Source organism: Oncorhynchus clarkii, chromosome 16 (genome assembly GCF_045791955.1).
Source record: "Oncorhynchus clarkii lewisi isolate Uvic-CL-2024 chromosome 16, UVic_Ocla_1.0, whole genome shotgun sequence".
Taxonomy (NCBI): domain Eukaryota; kingdom Metazoa; phylum Chordata; class Actinopteri; order Salmoniformes; family Salmonidae; genus Oncorhynchus; species Oncorhynchus clarkii.
In genome coordinates this window covers 37,977,745-37,989,782 of record NC_092162.1, presented here as the reverse complement: position 1 = coordinate 37,989,782, position 12,038 = coordinate 37,977,745, and the positions used below count along the sequence as shown (strand labels likewise).

Here is a 12,038-nt window from a genome sequence, read left to right as displayed (position 1 = left end):
AAAAAATATTCACATTGTATAATTAATGCTCAGCACAGAGTACTGTAGCCTAAGTTAACACAATCATTACCTCAACAGAGTTACATTATTCATGTCAAGAAAGTAAATACCATCTCCACGACTGCTGTCTTGAAACCGTAGAGGGATTTATTCAGAGTGGCAACCTATTCCCTACATGGTGCAATACTTTTGACCAGAGCCCACAGGGTTAAGTGTCCATAAGTGTCCATATAGGGAACAGGGTACCATTTGGGATGCAACCCTCAGACATTGAGAAGATACTCTCAAAAAGACACATGCTGGGCTCCATCCATCAGATATTGTCAGAAATCTAAATTTTGATTAGAGGCTATTGATTGTCAAGTTTCTTGTGCAAATATGACATCCCCAGGAACAACACAATACCAAAACCATGCCCATGTCTCAAATAGCACCCGATTCAATATGAAGTGCACAACTTTTGAACAGAGCCCAATGGACACGGGTCAAAAGTAGTGCACTGTACAGGGAATAGGGTACCATTTCGGATGCAACAATTGTGATATTTAATGTCTAAAATTAAATTGTTAAACAAATTGCTTATGTGGTCTGTCAAAATTATAAATAAATACAAATGGAAACAATTTATTATTTGAAAAAAGAACAAGAGACAAAAGTGAAAGTGTGGTCTTTCACTTCCCTCCAGTGGTGCTAGCTAGGTACTTCCGTATGGTGTGTTGCGAACAGAGAAATTGATAGAGATCATTAATTGGAAATAACTTGTTTCTGCTTGGAAATTACCATTGAGGACTTGCATACTTTTAAATTAGTCAACAGGGTTGGACTTCCTATGGGTTAAGGAGGTCATCAGGAGGGATCAGCCGATGAATTATACTCGTGCGGGTTGTCCCGAAGCCACTCCTGCATTGTCTTGGCTGTGTGCTTAGGGTTGTTGTGCTGTTGGAAGGTTAACCTTCTCCCCAGTCTGAGGTCCTGAGCACTCTGGAGCAGGTTTTCATCAAGGATCTCTCTGTACTTTGCTCCGTTCATTTTTCCCTCAATCCTGATGAGTCTCCCTGTCCCTGCCTCTGAAAAACATCCCCACAGTATGATGCTGCCAAGACCATGCTTCACCATAGGGATGGTGCCAGGTTTCCTCAAGATGTGACGCTTGGCATCAAGGCCAAAGAGTTCAATCTTGGTTTCATCAGACCATAGAATCTTGTTTCTCATGGTCATAGAGTTCTTTAGGTGCCTTTTGGCAAACTCCAAGCGGGCTGTCATGTGCCTTTTACAGAGGAGTGGCTTCCGTCTGGCCACTCTACCATAAAGGCCTGATTGGTGGAGAGCTGCAGAGATGGTTGTCCTTCTTGAAGGCTGTCCCATCTCAACATAGGAACTCTGGAGCTCTGTCAGATTGACTATCGGGTTATTGGTCATCTCCCTGACCAAGGCCCTTCTCCTCCGATCGCTCAGTTTGGCCGGGTGGCTTTCGAGTCTCATAGCAAAGGGTTTGAATACTTACGTAAGTAAGGTATCTGTTTATTTTGTATTTTTAATACATTTGCAAACATGTCTAAAAACCTGTTTTCGCTTTGTCATTATGGGGTATTGTGTGTAGTTTGACGAGGATTTCTTACCCCTTTTAGAATAAGGCTGTAACATAACAAAATATGGAAAAAGTAAAGGGGTCTGAATAATTCAAACACACTCCCGGTGGTAGTATGCACCCTTTCCATTTGTTAACCAAATCTTTGAAGTAGTAGAAATGGACTACTTCAAAATGGAGATAATCTCAATGGCGCTGCCCATGCCCTCAATGATGCAATAATGGGAAAGATAGAAAGATGTGTCGTCTAACTAAGTCTATGGTTGAGAAATAAAGAACATACATTATATATACAAAAGTATGTGGACACCACTTCATATTATTGGATTTGGCTACTTCAGCCACACCCATTGCTGGCAAGTGTATAAAATCGAGCACACAGCCATGCAATTCTCCATAGACAAATATTGGCAGTAGAATGGCCTTACTGAAGAGCACAGTGACTTTCAATATACAGCACCATCATAGGATGCCACCTTTCCAACAAGTCAGTTCATCAAATTTCTGCCCTGCCAGAGCTGCCCCGGACAACTGTAAGTGCTGTTATTGTGAAGTGTAAACATCTAGGAGCAAAAACGCTCAGCTGCAAAGTGGTAGACCACACAAGCTCACAGAACAGGACCGCCGAGTGCTGAAGCGTTTAAAAATAGTCTGTCCTCAGTTGCAACGCTCACTACCGAGTCCCAAACTGCCTCTGGAAGCAACATCAGCACAATAACTGTTCGTCAGGAGCTTCATGAAATGGGTTTCCATGGCCGAGCAGCTGCACACAAGCCTAAGATCACAATGCGCAATGCCAAGCGTCGGCTGGAGTGGTGTAAAGCTCACCGCCATTGGACTCTAGAGCAGTGGAAACGCGTTCTCTGGAATGACGAATCACGCTTTACCATCTGGCAGTCCGACAGACTAATCGGAGTTTGGCGGATGCCAGGAGAACGCTTTGTGCCTTAAATGTATATTGCCAATTGTAAAGTTTGGTGGAGGAGGAATAACGGTCTGAGGCTGTTCTTCATGGTTCAGGTTAGGTCCCTTAGTTCCAGGGAAGGGAAATCTTAACGCTACGAATGTTCCAACATCTAGTGGAAAGCCTTCCCAGAAGAGTGGAGGCTGTTGTCGCAGCAAAGGGGGACCAATTCCATATTAATGCCCATGATTTTGGAATGAGATGTCCGACAAGCACATACTTTTGGCCATGTCGTGTACCTAGGTCTACACTATACCTTTAGCCCTACTCACATCTAGTCTCCAGGGTTGGGGTCAATTCCATTTAAATTCCAGTGAATTTAGAAAGTAAACCTTAATTATAATTCCACATTTTCCTCCTTGAAAAGCATTGAAGATAATTGGAATTGGATTTTCAGTATACTTCCTGAATTGACTGGAATTGAAATGGAATTGACTTCCAACCCTACTGACCCTTATCCACCATCCTGACCACTGTGCGCTCATTTAGTTTCACTTAAGGGACAAGTTCACTTTTTTTTTTTTTTTTTACCAAATCTGTATTTTGGATGTATATCAAATGTTAAAGGGAAAGAAAAGAGAAATGGGGAAACCTAGTCAGTTGTACAACTGAATGCATTCAACTGAAATGTGTTTTCCGCATTTAACCCAACCCCTCTGAATCAGAGAGGTCCGGGGGGGCTGCCATAATCCACATCGAAGTGTCGACTAGCCCACCAGCGATAGACTTCCCCATTTACATCCAAAACACAGATTGGTAAAAAAAAAAGAAAAGTGAACTTGTCATTTAATCCATATAGCGAAACAGAATGTTAGCTCATGGGATCAGGATCGTGGAACGAGGCTAACTCCCATCCTAAAACCAATCTATTTACATATAAATTCCTACACAGCTATAGTCTTGTCACTGCAGTTATTATTACTGTATAGTTACATAGGTATAGGGGCGATTTAAGGCACGGTACCCATTATTATGAACATGACATTACCAATAGCGTATCCAACATATTATTTTAATAAAATGTGCATTGCAATGAAACAGCAGAAAAAAAAACACAGGCCTAGATTGCACATTGATTAGGGGAAGACACTGCATAGTAACATTATAATAAATAAATTATCATCAATAACACAAAACAGTAATGTATTGATTTCGTTTTAAGGGGAAATCAAACCATTTAATTTATTCAATTCTGCTATATTGTTATTTTTGGAATGGAAAAACAAACAAACAGTATTTTGTTGGCCTTTCAACTCAAATACAGTAAGAAACTAATGGGAAAAGGATGAAAACAAATGAAAAAAAGGGGGGAACAAAAACAACTTCAATCAGAGATCCATTCCTTCCTACACACAGGTTGCTCAGGATCAGCAGGCTCGCTCGTGTTCATTAGGCTCGTGTTCACAGTAGGAATCCGTTTTGCCACGAAAAACCTAAACAAGGCATTTCTTATTTGACAAGTTCAGGTACTGTAGTACCTCCCTGTTTCACTTATTTTCTTCTGTTCCTAATGAACATGACATAGATCGATGGAAGAAGATAGATAGCCAGAGACCACAAGTCACCACGGTAGGGCCTACATACTGTAACCTACTCCCTGGGAGCCTGTATTGGCACCATTAAAACTAGTTTTCTGGTCATTTCTTTCAATACAAGCCAGATGATGTTTGTACCACAAAAATAATAATAAGTAGTAGTTTCACCATAGACATACAGTATATTTTGTACATTCATAAGATGAGTTTCAACTACTCCTTTGGGGGGTAAAGAGCATCTATGTGCCAAATACCAATACTATCGGATGGTGTCAAATACTATGGAGTACAGATACTGCCATTATATGTACCTCTTATTTCAAGTTAACAGCTAGTGTTCAACCAGATCACTTTTGTGTATTCTCCTGTGCATGTTGTACTGTAGGCCCACCGTGTGTGGATAACCACCTCCTTTAAACACAATCCAAAATCAATTTGTGGGTTTTTAGACATTAATGGTTGGAATGGAATTGTGATCATATTCACAGTAAAATAAAAGGGCTGAAGTAAAGGTGATTTAAATAAAATCAACAAACATAAAATCAGGAATGAACACACAACTCCAAAGTATAACATATAAAAACTACACGCGTAAGCCTTGCAGCGTCAATTTGGCACTCCTGCGTCTAAAATGGCACCCTATTCCCTCTGTAGTGCACTACTTTTGACCAGGGCCCATAGGGCTCTGGTCAAAAGTTGTGTACTACAGAGGGAATAGGGTGCCATTTGGGATGCAAACCCACTTGTGATACAGAATCTTTAAAAACCTCACAGTGAAAAATTATGCCCCTTTAAAGATAAAGAACAGCATACACTTAGCCTCACACGCACACACTTATTTCATATAAAACATCTCACAGCAATGAAAACACTCACTCCGGTACCATGGTAGCGATGCAGTTGTTTGTCTGTCCGTCACTAAAGTTTCTGTTTTGGCTTGTACCAACAACAAAAAAATACATCTAGAGAGGGAATGTCATTGATGATACATAGGAAAGAGAAACCACACCCTTATGTGGATTAGAATTAGCCTGCACACAATAGAGGCCCTGAAAGGAACAGAAATCCAGTCCAAGGCTGCTCTGCGTGTGTGTGGTCTGTCTTTGTTCACAGTGCACAATCAAATACAAGATTTCTCAGCTCTCTTTACGTATTAGCAAGCATATCAAAGTCAAAAACAATAATGTATTCGCCGCTATCAAAGACAATGACGTTGTTTTCCGTGGCCCTTGTTGTCAAAAGTGACTAAGAAAGAAAAAGCTGAAAAAAAACAACAGGTTTGCGGTTGTTCGATCCGCAGTCATTTCAGTTGTTCCTTCTGCAGTCATTTCAAATAGAAATAGGTTGATGTGTGTAGAGTCAGTCCCTCATAATAAAACATTGGTTCTTTGGTCATTGTCATCCTTCTCATCCTTGAATATTTCATATAATACATATGTAGCTTTTGTTACAAGGTCATCATGACAACAAAAAAATCCTTCCATTTCAGTGAAAAATAAATAATAGCTCCGGATGTGAAGTATTTGTTGTGTAGCTCACAACAAAACAAATATAGCCTTTTGTTCAGTAATTTCCTTCTAAGGCAATAGGTCTTCACTATAATTCACTCATTATATCTTTCAAGTAGCTTCGTGTCAAAAGCCTTGAAGTGAGAACAAAATACCTGGTTTGCGTCACATTTGGCACTGTATTCCCTATACAGTGCACTAATTTTAACCAGGGCCCTAAGGCCTATACAGGGAGCCATTTGAGACCCAAACCTAAAGTAGTGTGTATAAGAATACATGATTGCACACACACACACACACACACACACACAAACACACACACATTTCCTTCAAGGCTTTGAACTGTTTCCTTTTTCTCATCTCTCTCCCTCCTCTCGCTCTTTTTTCTTACACACTCACTCCCCCCTCTCCCGCTCTCTCTCCATCTCTCTCCTCTTCATGTATTAGCAGCCAGCGGTAGTCCCGTGGCCATCCGTTAACTCCCCTTGGCACCATTGGGACCGCTGGTCAGGAAGTAGGTGGTCATCTCTCCTTTCCCCTTCACCTTGACCAGGCCTCTGTGGTCCAGCTGGTAGCCTTTGTTTACCAGGACATGGTACAGGTCTGTGGTCACCTGGGAAAAGACAACACAAGGACACGTAAGTGTGTGTGTGCACGTGTCATTCGACACAGAGACACTCCACCTCCTCTCCACAGACAATGTCAGCCACAGCTACACAGCAGCTATCCTATTGTTTTCTGTTCTATCTAGGATGATCAAGGCACTACACTGTGGAAGGAAAAGTATATGATGACCATTGTAGCGATAGTTGAAGTGGAGAACTTGGTATCTGGTTACAATTCTTATTCCTTGTAATAAATCATAGTTGCAAAATACTGCGCAGCAGTAGGGTTTTATATACAGCAGGTGGCAGCACCGATCATAGAGGACGGAGGGGACACAATCTATATTGCTATATTGAGTTCATCATATACTATATATACAAAACTATGTGGACACCCATTCAAATTAGTGGATTCAGCTATTTCAGCCACACGCGTTGCTGACAGGTGTATAAAATCGAGCACACAGCCATGCATTCTCCATAGACAAACACTGGCAGTACAATGGCCTTACTGAAGATCTCAGTGACTTTCAACGTAGCACCGTCATAGGATGCCACCTATCCAACAAGTCAGTTTGTCCAATCTATGCCCTGCTAGAGCTGCCTTGGTCAACTGTAAGTGCTGTTACTGGGAAGTGGAAACGTTTAGGAGCAACAACAGCTCAGCCGCAAAATGGTAGGCCCCAAGCTCACAGAACGGGACCATCAAGTGCTGAAGCGCGTAAAAAATGTTTTGCCTGACCTCGGTTGCAACACTCACTACCAAGTTCCAAACCGCTTCTGGAAGCAACACCAGCACAAGAACTGTTTGTCGGGAGCTTCATGAAATGGGTTTCCATGGCTGAGCAGCTGCACACAAGCCTAAGATCACCATGCGCAAGGCCAAGCTTTGGCTGGAGTGGTGTAAAGCTAACCGCCATTGGACTCTGGAGCAGTGGAAACATGTTCTCTGGAGTGATAAATCACGCTTCACCATCTGGCAGTCCGATGGACGAATCTGGGTTTGGCGGATGACAGGAGAATGCTACCTGTCGAATGCATAGTGCCAACTGTAAAGTTTGGTGGATAACGGTCTGGGGCTGTTTTTTCTGGTTCGGGCTAGGCCCCTTAGTTCCAGTGAAGGGAAATCTTAACGCTCTAGCATACAGCAGAAATGGTTTGTCGAGATCGGTGTGGAAGAACTTGATTGGCCCGCACAGAGCCCTGACCTCAACCACATCGAACACCTTTGTGATGAATTGGAATGCCGACTGAAAGCTAGGCCTAATCGCCCAACATCTGTGCCCGACCTCACTAATGCTCTTGTGGCTGAATGGAAGCAGGTTCCCCAATGTTCCAACATCTGGAGGAAAGCCTTCCCAGAAGAGTGGAGGCTATTATAGCAGCAAAAGGGGGACCATCATCCAATGAATTACATTGACAGATCAATATAGCATTTAAATACGTTTTAAATGGGTGAACATTGTATGACTCTCAATGACATGTCTAACATACAGTGGATACCAAAGATATGTACAGTAATTCTTAAAAGCAGGCAAATTAGGTGTATCTATCTACCTGTATGCAGTCTGGGACTCCTGTGCTGTCCATACGACTGGCCACGTTGACAGTGTTCCCCCAGATGTCATACTGGGGCTTCTTGGCCCCAATCACCCCTGCCACCACCGGACCCATGTTGAGACCTGCATGAGGAAACAAGACACAGTCAACCTGCCTGCCTGTATTGCACCACTTCACCCATCGAGAAGTAAACCTGTACATTTTGTCCTAGATGCCTGCAACATGTGCCGGCTTTTGTTCCAGTACAACATATCTGATTCAAATAGTCAACTAATGATAGACTACTGCAGCCCTAACCAGAATTGAATCTTACTCTTTTTTTTATTTTTTTATTTCACCTTTATTTAACCAGGTAGGCTAGTTGAGAACAAGTTCTCATTTGCAACTGCGACCTGGCCAAGATAAAGCATAGCAGTGTGAGCAGACAACACAGAGTTACACATGGAGTAAACAATTAACAAGTCAATAACACAGTAGAAAAAAAGAGAGTCTATATACATTGTGTGCAAAAGGCATGAGGAGGTAGGCGAATAATTAAAATTTTGCAGATTAACACTGGAGTGATAAATGATCAGATGGTCATGTACAGGTAGAGATATTGGTGTGCAAAAGAGCAGAAAAGTAAATAAATAAATAAAAACAGTATGGGGATGAGGTAGGTAAAAATGGGTGGGCTATTTACCGATAGACTATGTACAGCTGCAGCGATCGGTTAGCTGCTCAGATAGCAGATGTTTGAAGTTGGTGGGGGAGATAAAAGTCTCCAACTTCAGCGATTTTTGCAATTCGTTCCAGTCACAGGCAGCAGAGAACTGGAACGAAAGGCGGCCAAATGAGGTGTTGGCTTTAGGGATGATCAGTGAGATACACCTGCTGGAGCGCGTGCTACGGGTGGGTGTTGCCATCGTGACCAGTGAACTGAGATAAGGCGGAGCTTTACCTAGCATGGACTTGTAGATGACCTGGAGCCAGTGGGTCTGGCGACGAATATGTAGCGAGGGCCAGCCGACTAGAGCATACAGGTCGCAGTGGTGGGTGGTATAAGGTGCTTTAGTGACAAAAAGGATGGCACTGTGATAAACTGCATCCAGTTTACTGAGTAGAGTGTTGGAAGTTATTTTGTAGATGACATCGCCGAAGTCGAGGATCGGTAGGATAGTCAGTTTTACTAGGGTAAGTTTGGCGGCGTGAGTGAAGGAGGCTTTGTTGCGGAATAGAAAGCCGACTCTAGATTTGATTTTCGATTGGAGATGTTTGATATGAGTCTGGAAGGAGAGTTTACAGTCTAGCCAGACACCTAGGTACTTACAGATGTCCACATATTCAAGGTCGGAACCATCCAGGGTGGTGATGCTGGTCAGGCGTGCGGGTGCAGGCAGCAAACGGTTGAAAAGCATGCATTTGGTTTTACTAGCGTTTAAGAGCAGTTGGAGGCCACGGAAGGAGTGTTGTATGGCATTGAAGCTCGTTTGGAGGTTAGAAAGCACAGTGTCCAAGGACGGGCCGGAAGTATATAGAATGGTGTCGTCTGCGTAGAGGTGGATCAGGGAATCGCCCGCAGCAAGAGCAACATCATTGATATATACAGAGAAAAGAGTCGGCCCGAGAATTGAACCCTGTGGCACCCCCATAGAGACTGCCAGAAGACCGGACAGCATGCCCTCCGATTTGACACACTGAACTCTGTCTGCAAAGTCGTTGGTGAACCAGGCAAGGCAGTCATCAGAAAAACCGAGGCTACTGAATCTGCCGATAAGAATATGGTGATTGACAGAGTCGAAAGCCTTGGCAAGGTCGATGAAGACGGCTGCACAGTACTGTCTTTTATCGATGGCGGTTATGATATCGTTTAGTACCTTGAGCGTGGCTGAGGTGCACCCGTGACCGGCTCGGAAACCAGATTGCACAGCGGAGAAGGTACGGTTTGTTGACTTCGCTTTCGAAGACCTTTCGAAGACCTTAGATAGGCAGGGCAGGATGGATATAGGTCTGTAACAGTTTGGGTCCAGGGTGTCTCTCCCCTTTGAAGAGGGGGATGACTACAGCAGCTTTCCAATCCTTGGGGATCTCAGACGATATGAAAGAGAGGTTGAACAGGCTGGTAATAGGGGTTGCGACAATGGAGGCGGATAGTTTCAGAAATAGAGGGTCCAGACTCTGTGTGTTGTCTTTACAAAGGGACACTTTACCACACATGTAATACCACTTCATCTGGAAGTTATTGAAGGAGTGTTCGTTGATGTACTTCATCTGTTCCCTGAGTCTCATGGCTAGTCCTACTCCTAATACTACTACTACCTTCCCACCCCACCCCCATCTCTACTATAGGTCCAGGGACTCACCTATCTTCATCTGGAAGTTATTGAAGGAGTGTTCGTTGATGTACTTCATCTGTTCCCTGAGTCTCATAGCATAGTCTGCCAGAGCCAGGATGTGTGATCGTCCCTCGCGGTCGTAGGTAGAGTCGTTGAGGCCAGAGGCAGCCATGTAGGTACTACCGATGGTCTTTATCTTTTCCAGTTGACGGAAGTTGTCCTCACTGATGATCTGGGCGGTCGGGGGGTAGACAAAGGCGAGTTATTGGTGGAAAGGGAGAGAGTTACAAGCAGTGCCAAAATGCACACAATAACAAATCATACTATAATAGCTGGGTCGTTCCACAAATAGAGTACATTTTGCACCCCTTTGATATTTTAGGTAGAAATTGTGCACCAATATTGAACTTTAAAAGCCTGTTATATTAAATGAATTCCTGACTAAAATAGACCACATGAAACATTCAATAAATTGAGATATTTTATATGAATAAAGCGTCATGTTTTTCCGACTTCTAAGAAGATTTGAATCCACTTAACTCCAAAATTTGAAACAATTCCTTTAAAAAAATAATCTAAAACATTGAACATATAATATTCAAATCATAGTGTAGGTGAGCTGATTCTACTCTTTTTGGCAATTTTCTGGTGTTTTGAGGTGGAAAACTGAGCACATCGGGCATAACATGTCAAACCATAGATAGATAGCCTTAGGGCTGACCCCAATTAGTTGACTGGTCGATTGTCTGCTTGTTAGGCTGTTGGTCAACCAACAGGTCGAGCAGTAACAAATATATATACAATACCAGTCAAAAGTTTGGACACACCTACTCATTCAAGGGTTTTTCTTAATTTTTACTATTTTTTACACTGTTGAATAATAGTGAAGACATCAAAACTATGAAATAACACATGAAATCATATAGTATTTTATATTTGAGATTCTTCAAATTAGCCACTCTTTGCCTTGATGACAGCTTTGCACACTCTTGGCATCCTCGCAACCAGCTTCACCTGGAATGCTTTTCCAACAGTCTTGAAGGAGTTCCCACATATGCTGAGCACTTGTTGGCTGCTTTTACTTCACGCTGCGGTCCAACTCATCTCAAACCATCTCAATTGGGTTGAGGTCAGGTGATTGTGGAGGCCAGGTCATCTGATGCAGCACTCCCTCACTCTCCTTCTTGGAGCCCTTACATAGCCTGGAGGTGTGTTGGGTCATTGTCCTGTTGAAAAACAAATGAGAGTCCCACTAAGCCTAAACCAGATGGGATGGCGTATCGCTGCAGAACGCTGTGGTAGCCATGCTGGTTAAGTGCGCCTTGAATTCTAAATAAATCACCCACAGCGTCACCAGCAAAGCACCCCCACACGATCACACCTCCTCCTCTATGCTTCACGGTGGGAACTACACATGCGGAGATCATCCGTTCACCTACTCTGCGTCTCACGAAGACACAACGGTTGGAGCCAAAAATCTCAAATTTGGACTCATCAGGCCACAGGACAGATTTTCACCAGTCATCCATTGCTCGTGTTTCTTGGCCCAAGCAAGTCTCTTCTTATTATTGGTGACCTTTAGTTGTGGTTTCTTTGCAGAAATGTGACCATGAAGGCCTGATTCACACAGTCTCCTCTGAACAGTTGATGTTGAGATGTGTCTGTTACTTTAACTCTGTGAAGCATTTATTTGGGCTGCAATCTGAGGTGCAGTTAACTCTAATGAACTTATCTTCTGCAGCAGAGGTAACTCTGGGTCTTTCTTTCCTGTGGCGGTCCTCATGAGAGCTAGTTTCATCACAGCGCTTGATGGTTTTTGCCACTGTACTTGAAGAAACGTTAAATGTTCCGGACCTTCATGTCTTAAAGTAATGATGGACTCCTCGTCTTTTACCAAATAGGGCTATCTTCTGTATACCACCCCTACCTTGTCACAACACAACTGATTGGCTCAAATGCATTA

At 43.0% G+C, this 12,038-nt stretch overlaps 1 protein-coding gene across 3 annotated transcripts in view; it reads right to left on the bottom strand.

Annotated features, from left to right (window-relative positions):
• Positions 1-3,548: 3,548 nt before the first annotated feature.
• Positions 3,549-12,038, bottom strand: part of LOC139368390 (adenylate cyclase type 6-like) — an 84,683-nt gene continuing 76,193 nt past the window's right edge. For 2 of the 3 annotated variants that reach the window (XM_071107192.1, XM_071107193.1), the window contains exons 21-23: positions 10,103-10,307; positions 7,758-7,882; positions 3,549-6,208 (exon numbers count right to left, since the gene is read on the bottom strand). In XM_071107192.1, the coding sequence (XP_070963293.1) occupies positions 6,071-6,208; positions 7,758-7,882; positions 10,103-10,307 (468 nt within the window). In that variant the 3' untranslated portion in view covers positions 3,549-6,070. The remainder of the gene's footprint in view (positions 6,209-7,757; positions 7,883-10,102; positions 10,308-12,038) is intronic. The other variant, XR_011626956.1, reaches the window with a different exon arrangement.